Source organism: Halichoerus grypus, chromosome 10, assembly GCF_964656455.1.
Source record: "Halichoerus grypus chromosome 10, mHalGry1.hap1.1, whole genome shotgun sequence".
Classification (NCBI taxonomy): domain Eukaryota; kingdom Metazoa; phylum Chordata; class Mammalia; order Carnivora; family Phocidae; genus Halichoerus; species Halichoerus grypus.
Genome location: NC_135721.1, coordinates 46,983,051 through 47,001,516, shown reverse-complemented (window position 1 = coordinate 47,001,516; position 18,466 = coordinate 46,983,051). Strand labels below are relative to the sequence as shown.

General features: G+C 50.8%; 1 protein-coding gene across 1 annotated transcript in view; it reads right to left on the bottom strand.

Moving 5' to 3' along the window:
• The window catches only part of EVA1A (eva-1 homolog A, regulator of programmed cell death), a gene marked incomplete at its 5' end in the record, with an annotated part of 47,286 nt that extends 33,944 nt beyond the window's left edge, over positions 1-13,342 (bottom strand). The window contains one exon of the mRNA XM_036099416.1: positions 13,072-13,342. Within this exon, the coding sequence (XP_035955309.1) occupies positions 13,072-13,342 (271 nt within the window). The remainder of the gene's footprint in view (positions 1-13,071) is intronic.
• Positions 13,343-18,466: the final 5,124 nt, after the last annotated feature.

Below are 18,466 nucleotides of genomic sequence, written 5' to 3'. Positions count from 1 at the left end.
CCCTTAGGGTGGGCCCTCATCCGATATGACTGGTGTCCTCATAAAAAGGGGAAATTTGGACACAGACACACACACAGGGAAGACAATGTGAAGACACAGGTAGAAGACAAAAATGCTACCGGAAGTTACCTGGTTACCGGAAGCCAGGGAGAAACCTGGAACAGATGCTTCTCTGGTGGTTTCAGAAGGAGCATGTCCCTGCTGATACCTTTTCTGGCCTCCAGAACTGTGAGACAATACATTTCTGTTGTTCTAAGTAAGCCATTCAGTTTGTGGTACTTGGTTATGGCAGCCCTAGCAAAATAATACAGGCTGGTAGTCAAAACAGATCAACACTTGTGGCAGACACCTGTGTGTATCTCCCCAGAAGGCATTTGCCTCTCCTCCTTGCTGCAGGACCCCCACTTTTGTTTGTGTCCATCCGCCGGGGCCCAAGGCCCGGGTCATGCGATTGCTCCACGTCAATCATGGTGGTCTCTTGCCATTCCACTTACCATGCGACCCAATTCTGGTCACTAGGTCTCACTAAAAGGACTGCTGTATCCACAACATAATTCAATTGTTCCTGGCTACCTCTCTGTCTCCAAAGTCTTGTTTAAAAAATGCAAGGCAGAGACTGTCTCTAGCTGAATCTGGTAGATACTAAATTAATGATCAGTGGGGTTTCTAGACAACCCGATGGAGCTGGTAACTGAATTGATTTCCTTGACCACACCTTGTCAGGTTTGTCCTTTCAGAGGCTAACACTGACCTCTCGGGTTTAAACCTACAAGTTTTCCCTTATCTGATACTATTACCTCAATGTGACAAATGTCTCCTGGGTATCTATATCAGCCAGTGAATCAGACAATATTCTAATCTAGGCATTTAAATTCAGGGATTTCTTCATCCATAACTTAATGCCACACCGTCTCCTCCATACAGTAACATGCACAAATCATCAGGCTAGAACCGTACGTCTGGGTTTGAGTTTTGCTGCACGTCCTTTGTCAAACACAGAAGAATAGGCTAACAGTTTCTGCAGCTAAAACACACATCCAGTCCTTGCTGCGCCGGAGGCTAATTGAGAACCTTAAAGGGCGGAATGGGTCTTCACAGGGACAGAAAGAAGGGAGAGGAGGGGGCTGGGAGACTTAGGGAGTAGGGCTTCATGCCACACCCCGCAAGGAGGGGAGAAGACTACATTTAGGAAGGGCACACTAGACCTGGGTTCAATCTCAGCTCCACCATGTACCAGCTCTGTGACTCTGGGCAAACGACTTCGGATTTCTAAGCTTCGGTTTGGAAAATAGGAAATACAGCTTAATATTCTTAAGAATTATGCTTAACAATGAGGTCATCTATGTAATGCACCCAGCATGGTGTCTTGTGACCAGCGGGTGACCTCCCAGGACATGTGCATAGTTCTGAGTCACACACACAGAATGTCTGAGATTTTTTTTTTTCCTTCACTAGAAGAACTAGTCCACTGAACATTAAAGAAACAACGAGACATGTTCCCATCAAATGGGTCATGTAGTCCTGTCACTTTTACCTGGAAGCATGTCACAAGCCATTTCTCCCCAGGATCTTTCATCTAGTTGAATTAAAGCAATGGTTCCTAAGTGGCCTCCCTACCTCCATTCTCTCCCCATCCTCCAGTCCAACCTCCAGTGAGCCACCAGAATGATCATTCCAGAGCAGGGATTGGTAAACTACAGCTCACAGGCAAATCCAGCCCACTGCCTGTTTTTGTGTATAAAGGTTTAGTGGAACGGAGCCATGTTCACTTGTTTCTGTCCTGTCTATGGCTGTTTTGCTCTCACTCTACCGGCAGAGCTGAGTAGTTGCAGCACAGACTATATGACCTGCAAAGCTTACAATATTTATTCTCTGGTCTTTTACAGAAAAACTTTGCTGGACCCTTGGTAACTTGTTCTAGAACACTCTCCTTGGTAACTCACCACTCCCTCCAGTGAATTGCCTCCAAGAGAAAATCTATGTTGTGTGAGTTGGCCCTTCCCTATTTTCCTCGCTCACCTCCCCCTATTCCCCCCTGCAACCTCATCTCCATCCTCGCTGAATGAGCCATCCTCCAAACACACCAGGTTCCCTTCCCCCAGAACACCTCTATTCCCTTTCCATATAGAAGATTTCGACCTATTCTTTGATATTCCTTCCTTTATGAAACCTTCCAGCACTGCCCCCTCAGCCCTATCCAAAGGCACTCCTTCCTTGGAAATGATATCCCACCAATAAATGGCACGTTGTATACACTATGGGTCTTCATATCTGTCTTCCTCACTAGACACCCCCATGCTAAACTGTCTTCTCTCTCTCTCCCTCTTGGAGCACCCTGTTCTTTCCCAGCACAGCACTTACCAAAGTTTGTAATCATACATTTCTTTGTGTCTTTATCTCTTTAATGTCTGTCCCCTAACAATTGTGAGCTCTAAGAAGGCGGCCACTAAGACTTGTTGGATTCACCACATTACTATCATGTAGCCTGGAGCCAGCCACATAGTAGTTGTTCAGTTTGTTGAATGAGCAAATGATTGGACGAATGAAAAAAAAATTATTTTGCTAATAAATCAATTACAAATGAAAGAAGCGAAGGCATCAAAGCTGTAACTTTCTGAACATGCCAGATGCTGCCTCTCAGACCCTTCAGGGACTCCCACGGCCAGGAGGTTGGATGGGTGACAGTAGCACTGCTAGCTCTGTGGATATTTGGAGCATGTATACAAACCCTCATTCTTGGAATCAGTGTGCAACATGTACGTGGCCCCTTCCCATATCGGTAAATTCAGATTATGTGCAATTGGAAGAAAGCCATATGTAGGATTATATCATTGAGTCCACGTTTGCACTGAACTATATGCCATCCTGGCCATATCCTCCTGAAGGACATCCTCTACTCCTTGTCTATTGAGGAAAGATGGGCAAGACTCCTGGGAGCTTTTTCCCCTCTGTCTCTAGGGAGAGTGCCCTGTCTGTCCATCACACCCATACTCAGCCAAAGGGTGAGAGACCTGGGTGGGACAGGATGGGGAGGAGGTTAGGCTGGAATGATCCTTCCCTGGATCACTCACACCATGTCCTCTAATACTAAGGGAACCTTCAAGGTTGAAATGTGACTCTTGAAAGAAGTACTGTTCACTTTTCTTGAAATCCAGAGGTCAAGATCAAGCAAATAATTCAGCTAAGTTGCTGCTTCATGTAGAGAAAAAAATATGCCAAGGCCATTTCCTGTGTGGCCTTTCTGATTCTGGACAGTGTCTCTCTGAAAGCCCCATCCATAAAGGCCCTCTGTGGAGGTAAGTGCGTTTCTCTGAGATGTATCCAGGAAGAGCAAAGATGCCATTTCAACCAAGGCACATTCATGAAGTTGGCAGCCAAACCCTCATTCTAGCCTTGAGCCTCTGGGATGTCAGCACTGTGAACTAAGGCAGAGCTGAATTTCTTGTTTAAGCCAAGCTCTTAACCCTCTGTGGCATCTACCTCTGGTCTGAACAACAAAAGAATCCTATGTATTAAAACACAGAGATTGTCTTTGGCTCTAGATAAATATATCTTCTCAGGGCCTGTTGGACCTGTGTCCTTTAAGCCTGGTAATAAAGCATTTATAAGAAAATGTCCGTCTTGTCCATTATTAAGAAATTCAATGGCAGTAGCCAAATCATCTAGGGTCATTCTAAGTGTAGGGTTGTCACCCCAGCAAACCACCTTATAATAGTCTTCCAATTCCTATAAGATCCAAGCAACTCTGTCTCCTGCAGATTCACCTTCACCCCGATCTCCTTTCCCAGCAGTGTGGGGATGGGGAGGGGCACCGGCTTTGAAATGGACAAGAGACACGTGATGTGGAGCCCCAGCACACTGTGCTCTCTCAGAGAATATTTCAAAGACAAATTCAGTAGATGATGTATTATACATGAATCTGATACGATCTGGATTTAAGCACACATGATGACTCACACTGGGCACTGTGAAAAACATTTTCTCTACTCCCCCTAACAAAAGCTAAAGATCAGAAACACCTATCAGGAGCTTCTTTAGTGATCTCCAAACATCCACATGGAAGCTGTCTGGAACATGGGGAGAAATATTAAAAATCTGTGTGAAAAAGAATAACATAGAGATTCTCCCAGTGTGTATACTGCATTTACGGCCACTCTGTGGGGCCCACTCTGGCTCCGTCCCTCCCCTTGTATATAGTAACAGGTCTTTCCATCTCTGAAACACTCCCTCTACCCGAAACCTCTTTCCTGTTACTTCCAAAGCCAAGCTTCTAGAAAGAATTGCCTACACTTGGTATCACCACCTCCTCACCTCACATTTGTTCCTTAAGCCACTTCATCTTTCAAACTCCCCTCACCAAGTCACCAATAGCTCCCCTATTCCAAAATCCATGGATATTCCACTTCTTTTCTTAGTGGATTTCCACATCACTTGATGTAATTGATTCCTCCCTCCTGGACACTCTCCTCTTCCACACAGCAGTCTCCCATCTCCTCCCTGCCTCTCTGCCTGGCCCCTCCCTGCTGCCTACAGACGGAGAGCACAAGCCCGGATCTGACTGCCTGGGCTAATATCCCAGGTCTATTACTTATTGCTGTATGACCTCGGGCAAGTGACCTACTGTCCCTATGCCTCCATTTATTCATTTATAAAGCAGGTACAACAATCGTCTTCCCTGACAATGGTTGTTGAGAGGATTAAGGCACATCAAGTACTTAGAACACACAGTATAGACTCAAAAAGCATTAGCCATCCTAATTCTCTTCCCATGCTCTCTCTCTCCTTGGGCAACTGAGCCATACCATGATTTCATTACCTCTTGTTAAAAGTTTGCTCTTGAACCTTCTTTAAGACTTCTCTCCTGAATGTCAAACCTACAAACCATGTGCCCACTAGACTTGTCTCCCTGGCCATCCCTAAGATGCTTCAAGTTCAGTTTGTCTGAAACTGAGCTCATCATCTTTTCCTGCAAATGCTGCTCCCTCCGTCCATCGCCCACCTCCCTCGTCCTCTTCCCTCCTCCTCCTCACCATCAAGTCTCCTAATGCATAGCCCCACTATCTTTCCTCTTGGTTGTCCAGGCCAAAATCCTAGAGCCATCCTAGACTCCTGCCCTTCCCTTACTCCCCCGCGCAATCAGTCACCAAACTCCGTCAACTTTATTGCCAAAGTATTTCTTGAGCCTGTGCCCAAATCCCCACCCTTATGGCCAATGTCTCTAGAGCCTCATTATTTCTCACTGGATGACAATAAATAACCATACTACTAAAAATAATTCTCACCACTATTATCACATACTGATTATGGATCGGTCACGGTAGCAGACACCTCACATACTTCATCTTCATAATTCTGAACACCACCCATCTATGACAGAGAAATTGGGAGTCCCTGTCTTCAGATGAGAAGACGGAAGCTCAGAGAGGTTTAATAAATAGCCTGTTACACAAAGACGCAAAGACATTGTGGGGCGGGGACATAGACAGAGGTCTGTCTGACTCCAAACCCCAGGCTTTTCCCACTCTTGAAACTACAATGGCGTCCTAACCCATCTTCCTGCCCCCATCTCATTCCTCTCCAATATCGGCTCTATCGCCAGAGGGGTCTATTTTTACAATGAAGCTCTGACCCAGTCTCTCCTCTGTGTGAAATCCTGTAGTACCTCCCCAGTGCATACAGAAGAAAATCCAAATTCTTCAGCAAGACTCTTCCTGAAGTGGCCCCTTTGCTCGTTTACAGATCTGCCTCCCTTCTCTCCATCCACACTCACTCCCTTGCTTTCTTGGAGCACAGCCGGCCTGCTCATCTGGCCGGGCAGTACCTCTTCCTGGTCTCTCTGCCTATGATGTCCTTCTCCTCAGCCTGGATCCCTCCATCTCAGCCTCCTGGGCGCGTGTCCTCTTGGACTCACCTGCTATCCGAGCTGAGTGTCGGTGCCCCTCCTCTGGATGCCTACCACACTCAGTGAGTGTGTCTAGCACAGAATTTTACAGTGGCACAACAGTCATTGATCGAGCACCTACTCTATGCCAGAGCTCATGGTAGCCTCCAGGGATTTGGGAATCAACAAGACATACATATGTCTTGCATTCAGACAACCTACTTTAATGAGAGAGATTGGATAGCAAAATGCTGAATTCCTATCTCTGAGTGTCCCATGTCCACGCTGGACTGCTGAGGTTCTTGAGCAAAAAGAGTATCTTGTTCTTCTCCGTGTCCCCAGGGCCTAGAACTGTGCCTGGCACACAGGGTGCAGCAAACACTGACAGCTTCAGCTGAGCAGACACAGCAAAGCCACAAAGCTGTCTCTGCGAGCGCAAGCCTACATCCCCAGGGACGCCCTCCACTGTCACGGGCGTCTAACTGTCCAGGTCAGTGTTTTCCATATTTCTGCAACATCCTCACAGTGCACCCTGCTTTGACACGCGGCAGGGTCTACTGCTGGAGAATCTCCAGGCCGACCATCCCTGCCCCACGTAGTTGACCCAAAGGGACCGGGTCCACACAGCAGAAAAGTGTCAGTGCCGACTCCCCTTCCAGTGCTCATTCTGCCCACCCAGTCTTGCCGGCACATCTCACCGGAGCACGGAAGGAAGCTGCTGTCAGAGCACGCTCACCCAAGTGGCACAAAGGACAGGAGCCTCCGGAAAATAATGCACGTGTCTTCCAGTAAGAGACCCTTCCTGCCCCTTCCCATGGGCTGCCGTGGCCTGTCTTGTCCCGACAAGGTGAGCGAGTAAAAGGACGCGTCAGCTGTGTTTGCGGAGGAAGACAGCTTAGGCAGCCCTTTTGATCGGGGTCCCTGTGCAGAAACAAGATCCCCTGACATCTGTTCCTGGCGGCTACTGAGCGTAGGAATGACACGGCAGGAGGGCACAGGGCAAAGGGGAGAGGCTTACGTTACAGCAGGTGTTTTGTAAAAAGCCTTCCTTCCCCACACAAGTTTACAGTTACTTCTCCGCTGAGCAGCATTTCCGCCTCCTCTCACCTTAGAGGACAAAGTGCAAGCTGCCCGGATGATCAAAGACGAGGCGAGAGGAGGACAGAGGTGCTGATCCCCAGAGCAGAGAGCTTACAACTGCTTCAAACTCCCAGCGAGGCAAGGCTGCAGACACCAGGCAGGGGAGAGGAAAGGGGGAAAAAGGAGGAGGAGGTGGTCATTCCCACTCCCAACTCACCCCCACAACCCACACACCTGGACTTGCCTTCTTGCAAACCAGATTTCCTAAAAGCATCTTCGATGATCACATGACCATCCCGAAACTGACTGCAGCAGTGGTGAAGGGCTCGGAGTCCAGGGGCCTGATCGGATCCCAGGTCTGCCTGTCAGCTGTGGGTGGGATCCTGATTCCTCCTCCAACACCCACCTCAGAAGGTGGTTGTGAGGGGCGCCTGGGCGGCTCAGTCGTTAAGCATCTGCCTTCGGCTCAGGTCATGATCCCAGGGTCCTGGGATTGAGCCCCACATCGAGCTCCCTGCTCCGCGGGAAGCCTGCTTCTCCCTCTCCCACTCCCCCTGCTTGTGTTCTCTCTCTTGCTGTGTCTCTCTGTCAAATAAATAAATAAATAAAATCTTTAAAAAAAAAAAAAGGTGGTTGTGAGGAGCAATGCCATGAAAGCAAGTCAAGTCCTTAACACGGGTGCTGGCACCCACCCCGGGGGCTACTATTAATTATCGCCTACTAGCCACTTGCCCTGGAGGGATGTTGCTCCTCGGAAGGGACCACCCCTCCCTCGGGCTCTGTTCCCTGACCCCATGAGGGAGCCTGCCTCTGCCCCCACGTCTTCTCTGTCGCGGCACTAGCACACTGTGCCGTGTTGGTCGGGTTTCTTGTCTATCTCTCCATTCAGGCATGAGCATCTTGGCGGTCAGGATGGGACTTACATGCTAGGACATTCATCCACTCATTTCTCACTTACTGAGTGCCTCCCACGTGCCAGGTGTCACTGAGTGGTGAGTAAATGAGGGAAGTCTTGGGATGACCTACAGAAACATCTATATCCATGGTCCAATCAGCAAGCATATGTACCCATCACCCGTGGTGAGCCCTTTGCAAAACGCTTTGGGGTCAAAGAGCACTGCAAATGGGAAGACAGCTCGCACCCAGGGAACGTGGCAGCCCTGGCAGTTGATCTACGAGGCCACATGCTGGATTTCCTATAAAGCAGAGCTGATCAACAACCCCACCCCACCCTTCTCTCTCCTTTCCTCCTCCCTCCTTCTCTAAGTCCAGAGAAACCTAGCAATTGTTTCAGACTTTTGGATGCTCTAAAGGTAACGTTCAAAAGCCCAGACTCAGGAGGGGCCATCCACATAGTTCATCAGCCAGGGCTTGAAAAGAACAAAACAACCCACAACCACCATTGCAGCTTTGTTTGTGAGACGGTTTCTTTGCTTACTGGATGTCCCTCCCACAGCCCCTGGGCTCTGGTCCCATTGCCCTGGAGGAAACAGGCCAGTAGAGACAGGAGAGCCATCATTCGAAGAGCTCAGTACACCTGAGCTTAAAATGCCCCCTCCATTGTCTCCCAACAAACAGGAACGGACTCCTGATGGCTGAAAATTTAGTCACACCCCCTGCCCAAGGCCCCATCACCAGCCCCCATCTTCACACACCTTGGCCTCTGTCAGGCCCTTCCTAGGATTTGTACCACATACATGCAGTTTCCTGTCTGTCACACCCATGCTCACTAGTCCCCCACCCCCCCCCAACCCAGCAAGCTCCTACTTCTCCATTAAGACCCAACTCCAATATCCTCTTCTCTCTGAAACCTCTCCTGACTCCCTCGTGGCTGGTGCCTTTTGGCCCCCAATTCTCTGCTCTTATCTCTTCTCCACTTGACAGTCTGATGACCTGTTCATGTGTCCCTCACACATCACGGACTATGACCATGATGATAAGGACCATGTCCTCTTCATGTTTGTGTCTCTGGCACCCAACACCAGCCACTCACGCCATGCATAGTCCAAACCCACCCTGACACTTAAGATCATGTAGTCTAAACCAAATGCCCCTTATAGCACCAAAAAGATTTTCACCTAGAGGCAAACAGTGGAGGTAGATTTCACAGGGAACACAGCCTAAGACCTGAACAGCAGAAGGTAGCTTTCCCTAGAACCAGACACCCAAGCAGGAACCAGCTTCATGAAGAATCTGCCTGCTGGTAGGCGAAGAGGTGCTACTCAAGATGGCAGCCAAGGTGTAATGTTCTGGGCCTCAGTGAAAATGCAGGTGATGCCCCAAAGATCTTGGGTCTGACCTTACTGCAGTCATTAGCACCCAGGGGAATCTGTTTCTCAGATCAGCCAGCTGGTGACCCAACAGAGGGGCTGATGCCAGGAAGCAGTAAGAGTGTGGTGTCTGGAAGGGAGAAGGCCGTGCTACAGGGGACCTGAGGGGTCTCTAACGTGTTGATGGACAGGGAGCTTCTCACCTTGCTCCATCCTCAAAGGCAACTTTATTAGAGTATTTCTGTGACCCCTAACAAAACGCAAGGCCTTGCACATACCAGGTAACCTCATCCCACTGAAGTTTGGGGGACAGCCTGCCAAAACGAGGCAAACTCAGGGGGACCATAGCTGTGTGGGTCAGCTGTGGAAGAAGCCAGAATACACAAACGTGCAGGTATTTGTGCAAGGCCATCTGGCCTACAGAGCAAGTGTCCAAGGGAACAGCGAGGAAGGGGCTCAGCTTTCAAAGGCAGTGCTGGATTCAGGGAAATCAAAGATTCCAAGTTGGTGAAGCGATCACCTGTAGACCTGGTATCCAGTATCACACACAACTCAAATGGGAGGTCAGTGACCAGTTCCAGACCTGGTTCTCCAAAACCCCCTGTGGGTCATTAAATTCTCTTAGCAGGTTTTCCCTTGACTATATAAATGGTCCGTTTAACACTCGGAGAGTAAATGTATTCCGAATCTGATCAAGGTAAGGTGGGAGACCCAGCCGGTGGCGTTCACCCACCCATCACACGTTCGTTGACGGATTTCACCAACACTTATGTGCTGGCTGCGCACTGCAAGGGGCACGGGCTTGGAAAGGACAAGCTGGAGTCAGACAGTTCCTCACCCCGTCTGCATCTCTCTCCCCCGGGCAGGTGTACTGACCCCACGCCCTCCTCCCCAAAGACTTAGTGCTGTTCTGACCCTAACCCACGGCACACTTAAGGCTCCATTTAGCATCAAGTTCACTGGTGCTGACCCGGCACTGCGACAGAGGACTGACCCCAATGTGCTGTCTCTCTGAGGCTAGGCTCCGGGCAAGGAGGAGAGAAAAAGAACAGGAGCCGTGAAAATCATGGCCCAGTCGTGGATCACAGGTGTGGTAGGGGTGGGAAATCCGATGGACTTCGGCTCTTATCAACGCACACCACAAACCTCAGCTCGTGTTTACTGAGCGCTTACTCTGTGGGGAGGACCGAGCTAAACCCTCCACCTGCAGAGCGTGAAGCGTGTGAGCCACAGGCCAGACGTCCGTGTGAATCCTGGCCCTACCGCTCCTCCGCTGTGCAGCTTGGCGCAAACTGCTTAGCCTCTCTCTGCCTCCGTTTCTTTGTCGGGAAAATAGGGCAACACCAGTTCGAACTTTAAAGGTTCGTTGCGAGGATTAAATGAGTAAAAACATAAAATGCTAAACTCGAACCCTGTCCTGGCATGGAGTGGCAGTCAGTATTATCCCATCCGTTCGTTACGCCGGGCTGCAGCGAAGACAGATCATTTCTTCCTATTTTACCAATAAGGCTTTGAGAGATTGAGTCAGCTTGCCCAAGGTCACAGAGTGGATAAGTGGCAAAGCTGGGATTTGAACGCACGCAGCCTGACTCCAAAGCCTGCAAGCTTAACCACCACCACGAGTCCAGCACTGTGTTAGGTACGAGGTACCCAGAGACCAGTGTGGGCATGAGCAAGGGATCCCTATGGGGAAGGGACAGTGAAAGAAAAAGGCAGTGGAGGGCCTGAGCTGGGGCAGCAGGGAGTGACCGAGTTGCTTCGGGAAGTGAGGGTTGCTACACTGGCAGCGGACTGGAGCTCAAGTCTCAGAGAACGATGAGGAATTTGCCAAGGAGGAGGAAGGGCATTCCAAAAAGTCAGCACCTAGAATACCAAAACAGTAAGTTGGGTGGTGGTATGGCAGGCACCTCAAGATGTGAACTAAGGCGAGGCTGGGAAGGTAAGGTGAGGCCTTACCATGAACAGCCATGTGAGCCAACGTCGGAGGTAAGATGAGACCCTGCAAGACAGCGATTCTCAAACTTGAGTCTGTACGGGATCTAGCTTTGGTGCTTGTAAACCACCCGCAGCTTCCCATCCCTTCTGTTAGCCCTGGGGAGCCAATGACCGTATTAAGACAATGCAGTCGCATGGCCTGCTGTGGTTTGAACAACAGAATTCTGGTGCTGGACTGAGAGGAGATTTGGGGACAGAAGCTGGTAGAATCGGCCAAACTGGAGCAGATAAGAAGATGAGAGCTGGGAATAATAGCACCCTTCATGGACTGATACATTACACCAGGGTTTCTCCACTCAGCACCACTGACATTTGGGGCTGGCTAATTCTTTGCTGGGGGCTGTCCTGAACATTATAGGCTATTCAGCAGCATCCCTGGCCCCTGCCCACCAGACGAACAGCATCCTCCCCCACTTACATGTTGACAGCCAAAAATGTTTCCAGACGTTGCCAGATGTCACTTGGGAGGCTAAAATGGAAACCCCGGTTGAGAACAACTGCTTTAAATCCTCCCATCCCTACTTTACAGATGAGGAAGTCCAGCTGCAGAAAGAAAGGTACAGGAGGGCCTCAGCCAGACACACGCTGGTGGTCCGTCTCCAGGGCCTGGGCTCTTAGCCACTGAGCTGAACTGCCTGTCCAGAAAGAGATTCAGGCCAGCCTTCTGGGGCACAATTATATATTTCTTGAGAGACTGGATGATGAGAAGAGGATGAAAGAGTGAGGTTCACAGGTGAAACGTCAGTGCTTGCCACTGAACTGTGAAGACAGTAGGTACTAAATAAATCATTTGGATTTGACTAGAATCAAGGTGCATTTGCTCAAAAAAGAAAAAGCCTGATGCTCCATGGTATGAGCCAGCGGTAGATGACAGGTTCCTGCTCACTCTGGATAGAGGAAACTCTCTGTAGGGCTGGACATGGGATGTGTGGTATAAATCAGCTGGTACCCAGATCCTAGCTGGGCCCCTTCCCAGCTGTGTGGCCCTGGGACACATTACTTAACCTCTCTGCGTCTCATTTTGCCCGTCTGTAAAACAGGGGGAGGAGTCCCTACTCAGAGGCTTGATGATGTGAGAATTCAGGCAGTTAAAAAGAGCAAAATGGCAAGCTGGCACGATGCCGTTGGCCCTCCTCTCCCTCAGAGAGCCATCCTCATTACCTCCCCGCCTCCCTCGCGCCCGCGATTCAATGCTCCCCCCACTCCTTCCAATCCTGGGGAACCGGGCCAGAGCGGCAAGGAGCGGACTGTGCCCCTCTCCACCAGCAGAGCGTCCCACTGAGGCTTTAGGGGGCGCCAACAGTCTTTCGACTCCCCAGTGCGCTCTGATTTCAGGGTCCTGGGGGGTCGCCAAAAGCGCACGGCGGGCTGGGTGCCTCCAAAAGGAGCGAGATCCGTGAGTTTGAACGCGCGCCACAGAAATTTCGGGCAGGTTCGCACCTGGCAGGCCCGGGGTCAAAGGCAGTCACTGCCGCGGGCCGGCCCGCTCAGCCCAGGCTCCCGAGGCGGAGGAGGAGCGAAGCGCCGAGATTTGGGCAGGACCCGCTCTCCGAAGCCAGGCTGCAGAGGCAGAGAGCAGAGTTTACGGATCGAGAAAAAGAAGCTGGGGGCGGGGGAAGCAACGGGAGAAGAAGAGGAAGAGGAGGCAAAAAAGAAAGGGCTGGGAAGCCGAGTTCTCTGGGGGACCCAGCCTGCAACACCTGGGCTGGGCGTCAGGAACAAAGCAGCGGCTTCAGGTCAGAAGTGCTCTGGGTGTTTCCGAAGAGGGGCGCTCCGGGGAGGCCCATTATGGCTGGGGATGCCTGGCGCCCCTGCGCCCTGGGCGCGCTCTCGGGCGCCGCTTACCTTCGCCGGGGCCGCCGGCGCGCACTTCCGGGGGCTGCGCTCGGGGCGCGCCGGGCCGAGCCGGGGGACCCGGAGCCGATCGCCGCGGGGAGGAAGCGGCAAAGCGGCGCCCGGGACTTGGGCGGGCGCTGACGCCTTGGAGAGAAATCCCAGTGGAGGAGCCGCCGGGGCCGGCGCGGGGCGCGGGGTCCTGGCCTCGGCGCTCACGGGCTGTCGCACCGAGCCCCGCAGACGCTGGAGGAGCCCGAGTCAGTGGGAGGAAAAGGTTGTCTCATTTCCTTCGGTCTCCCCCCTCCTCCACCCCCTCGGCTCCGGACCTGCCCTCCCTCTCCCCCGCCCCCTTCCCCAAGCCCGCGGCCCATGTGGGCGCTGGAAAGACGCCGAAACCTGAACGGCTGCGGCGTGCGGCGCCTCCCTCCACGCCAAGTTAGTTCCCGCTCCCCAACTCCTGCCTGCCTCCTCGCGCTTCCGACACTTTCCAGGGCCCCGGAAGGTTCCTCATCGGCAGTCTCCACCCTGTCCCGGAGCTCTAGCCTTTTCCCCCTGCTGGGACGAGTCCAGATCTGAAAGCAGATCTCCAAGCTCTTGCCAGCATCCATCCTCTCATTCCTGTCCCGTCGCCTGCTTTGAGCCCCGATTAAACCACCCAACCCAGACAGGATATTAGTACTTACTTTGTTAAATTTGATCAACTTTTTTTTTTTTTCCAGTGGGGTGTTTAAAGCCTGATGCATAATCTCGAAGGAATGTTCATTTTGATCAGAAGGAGAGTAGCTGAGGTCTTTGGCCTTGCTCGTTCAGAGTTGAGGTTTTGTTTGTTAAATTCAGCAACTATTTATTGAGAGCCCGATCTGCGTTGAGCTGGGCGCTGGAAACGCAGAAATGAACCAGAAGGGCATGTTGTTCCTTGACAGTCGTCGTCGGCGACAGGTACAAGCACGGAGGAGGTCCAGGGATGCGGTGGTCTCTTAAGAGAGGGGTCAGGGACTGGAAGAACCTTCTGTGGAGTAAAGACAGCATGGGCAGAGGCAAGAAGGAATGAGAAAGCCCCATGAGGAGGCCGTCTGGCAGAGAACGTGGCCAGAGCGGGGAGCGGTGGTGGGGAAACAGGGAAGAGAATGTCGAATCAGTCCATCAAGAAAGGATAGGAGCCGCAGGGAGCAGTGGGGTGGAATTGACAGGACCTGGTGACAAGAGCTGCTGGGGGCAGATAAGGAGAGGATGAGGGGAAGAGGTAACTTCCACACCTCAGGCTGGAGTAACCAGTGACCAGTGGATGAACAGAATCCAGCGTGCCTTTTGGCTCTGCTACCCAAGGGTGGGTGTTCCTGAGATCGGCAGTATTGACATCAACTGGTAGCTTATTAGAAATCGGGACTTGCCCGTCCCACTTGACCTACCGAATCAGAATCTACATTTTCACAAGATCTCCAGAGATTCAAATATGCACTAGAATTTTGGAAGCACTGCTCTCTAGACCACTGACCGTGTACTGGAATGACTGTATATTAGACTGTGAAGCCCCTCCTGTGTATTAGACACACCTGGGGAGCTTTAAAAACTAGTATGAGGCCCCTGCCGCACCCCCACAAATACTTATTTAACTGGTTTGGGGTGATCTCCTTTTGAAATGCTTTCCAGATGATCTAATACAGTCAGAGTTGAGAACCACTGTTCTAGACTTGTTCGAGAACTACTTCATTTAACCTTGAAATGTACTTCTTCAGAAAGGGAAAGAACACCCATGTGTCAATGAAAACTTAAAGACTAGTTATCTTGCTCTCACACAGAGTCGACCGGTCTGCTGGAAAAGGCCCTTGTTTCCTAAAGTTAATCAGGAAAGCAGATTCTAGCCTCAGATGGCCCCTAAATTACTCTCCGGACTTGGGCACGTACTCCCCTCTCAGGCCTTAGGCTCCTTATCTGTAAAATACACACCTGACTAACTTGCAACGTGCCACGATCAGAGCTTCTAACTCTTCAGCTTTATCAGCAGGCAGATGGAAGGCGGTGTTGACAAGTGGGTTTTCCTGGTTTTAGTCTTATGTGCACCGGCCCCGTGCACAGCCATGCATGAACAAGAGGAAGCCAAGGATTGTGTGCTGAGCACAGGGCCACACACATAATTGGTGTTCAATAAACGTGTGCCAAATGTACGAATAAATAATTAAATGCACTGATGCCAAGAGATGGCATAGACTTACCGTAGTCTGGCCCTAATCCGGGGCCTCTTCATTTGTCCCCCTAAACTGGAGGAAGGACATCTGGAAATACTCTGACCCATGAACCTAGCTTTAGATTTAAAACAACTGCTGTTAAGAACTGCTAACATTTGTTGAATACTTAGTGCACACAGGCCTTGGGCTAAATACCCTGCTTAGGATCAGCTCATTTCATTATAATGAAGAAGGTACTGTGGGGCCCCTGCACCCCAGCTGGTTGTAGGAACCACAGATATAGAGGCACCCCCTGCCTCTGGTTGTGCAGCTCGACATAGACTCCTGAGCCCTCTTGGGGGTCTTCTGTGGGTCATTCTCCAGAACATACGTCCTTGCGTAGAGACCAGCTTTGAAGGGGTGGCTCTGGAGTGACTGCCCCAGGGTCCTACAGAAACAGATGTGTCCAGAAGCTACCCCGGGCAGCCCATGGGCAGCTACGGCTGAGACTCCTGCAAGCTACTGGCTTCGTGGCCGCGCACGCGCGTGCATGTGCGTGCCTTTTACGTGGACTAGCCTGTCAGTGGCCAGACCCTGCGCCCGGCCTTTTCACCTGTATTTCTTTCCATCCTTGCAGCGTCTTGACAGATGAAGCGCTCCTGTTTTCTTATTTTATAAACGAGACTACTGAGGCATCATGAAGGGAAGCTCTTTTTGTCCCTGCGGCTTCTCTAGTACCCCGTCCCCCACCACCCCTGCCCCCCGACCCTGCCCCTTCCAGGGAAAAGAGAGTCCTTCCTTCAAGTCCCATTCATTTGTATGGTTACACATCATCAAAACTCTCTATGCCTCATTTTCCCACCTGAAAAATAGTTGTCCGTGATTGCCTTTTTATTAAGGTCCTGTGTGTGTGGCTTGACACCCCATAGCCTGAGAGGAAGTGAGGGGATGTAACCTGCAGACTGAGAGAAATTGAAAGTAAGTGGGGCTATTTATCCCAAGATGAGATCTACTTTCCATCTCTAGGAGGACATAATGAAAGAATAGCGGGACACCGGGGCGGTGTAATGGGCGGCTCAGCCAGTTAAGCGTCTGCCTTCAGCTCGGGTCATGATCCAGGGTCCTGGGATCGAGCCCCGCGTCAGACTCCCTGCTCGGCAGGGAGGCTGCTTCTCCCTCTGCCCCTCACCCTGCTCGTGCTCTCTCTCTCTCTCAAATACATAAAATCTTTAAAAAAAGAAGAAGAAGAAGAAGAAGAAGAATAGCATTACACAGCACAGCGTTTCAGACTTCAGGTCAGACATGAGGAAGGGGCCTCACGCCCCTGTGCCGGGCCAGGGCAGATGCTCAGTGGCCACCTGGCAGAGCTGCTGCCCCTGGTCCCCGAGGGTCTGCTGGACTGACCTGAAGGGCGGAGGTGGGTGAGAACACAAGGCAGGGGTGAGATCCAGAGGACTAGCTGGGCAGGGACAGAGGCAGGAGGGAGTCTGTCTGCACAGGTACGGCGTGCAGCTCTAGTTCCAGCCCGGGGTGGGGAGTTAGAAAAAGGTTCATCCCAGGAAACCGGGGCATGAAGTAACCACGGCATGGTCCAGGCCCGGGGCTGTGAGTTGGGCTCTAGTGTGAGCAGCCTCGCTGGTGTGGCCGCCAGCAGGCCTGATCCTCCCTGTAGAGGATGCAGGAACCTCAAGGCGCTGGTGCTCAGAGCGGGGCTCCACCACCCCACACGCTGGTGTCGTGGGCTACAGCACAGCCAACTCAGGACAAGGTCCCTTCAGTTAGCCCAGAGGACATGTGGTCATTTTAACCATCAGTGTGGCGGGTGGGGGGCGGGGGTGCTGTGGCATTCCTTTGGCAACATCATGATGCCAGGATTGTGTAGGAGGATCCCTACGTGATCCCTCGCTGAGCCCATGGATTTGCTTCTGTTTGCCCAGGCCCCCAGACGCGTTCCTGCTGGGGCCAGTTCCCAAACTCCCATCCGTGTTGCTATGACAGCAATATGACCATTTTACCCAAAGTTCACTGTGGCAGATTTTTACTACTGCTGTTGCCTCAAACAAAAATATGACCTCAGACTTTGATTATCCCCATTTTATTGTTAAGGAAATTAAGGCCCAACACCCAAAGGCAGACACCAAAAAAAAAAGCCAAGCTACCAGCTGACCTAAGGTGAGACCTTCATGCCCCAATGGTTCCACCCGAAAATAAGCTGCAATGAGGTATGTCTAGATATGTCCTCACCCCAAACCCATGTGTCCCCGTGTGACCCATTTATCTATCAATGCAGTTCAGTTAACTGTCATTTCCTGGAGACCACCTGCCCTTCACAGGAAATTGTCCAAACACTGTAGACAACCTACCCTTGACACTCAGTCCTCACTCGGGGAGCGTTTTAAAATAACAGGCTGGGCTTCAGACCAGACCAATTGAATCAGAATCTCTAGAGGTGGGACTTTTTTTTTTTCTTTTTAACTTCTACAGGTAATTAAAATATGCGGTCAGTTTTAAGAACCACTTCTGTAGGAAATGCGGAGACAAAATCTAGGTCCTAACAGATGAGAAACTTAAAAAACAGTAAGAAGCTCAGTCAAGTAGAGGATGGTTTCCAAAAGTCATCAGGAAAAGGAAAATATTGAAATCACTCCCTTGTCCGAAGCACATTAAGATAATGCCAAACTGACAAAAATCCCTAGATTTATCTCAGCCTTGAGTGAGTGAGGTCATCCCCACATGGTCAAGGGTAGGAAATCTGGTTCCATCCCAAGAAAGTACAAATGATTGAAACCAGAATCCTTGCCCCTTCTCCTATGGCACTGCTATTTACAAGAAGCCTTCAAAAGTCCAGTGCTTATGAATTCCAGAAGTAGTAAATGATCTCCAGGAGCGTCAGAGCAAGGCAGTCATGTAAACCGAACGATGAAAGACAAAGGAAATTGCCTCATGGCCCAATGAGAGGCTAATGGATGTGCAGACGGAGACACCAATGTGTCACCATTAATGATGTCACTTCGGGAAAATCGGGAGGCCGAGATTTTTTTTAATGCTTTGCCCTATGGTCATTTCACATTTACTCATCTTACAAAAGTGAGCTTGAAAAGAAAATGGGTACTTGTATAAAATGTGAGTTGGGAGAAGCAGGACGATTTCTTTTTCTTTCTTTTTCTGAACGCACCGTCTCACTTTTGCCATCACATTCCCTGGCAAAGCGATGGGATTTCTGTGAAGGCCCACGGATA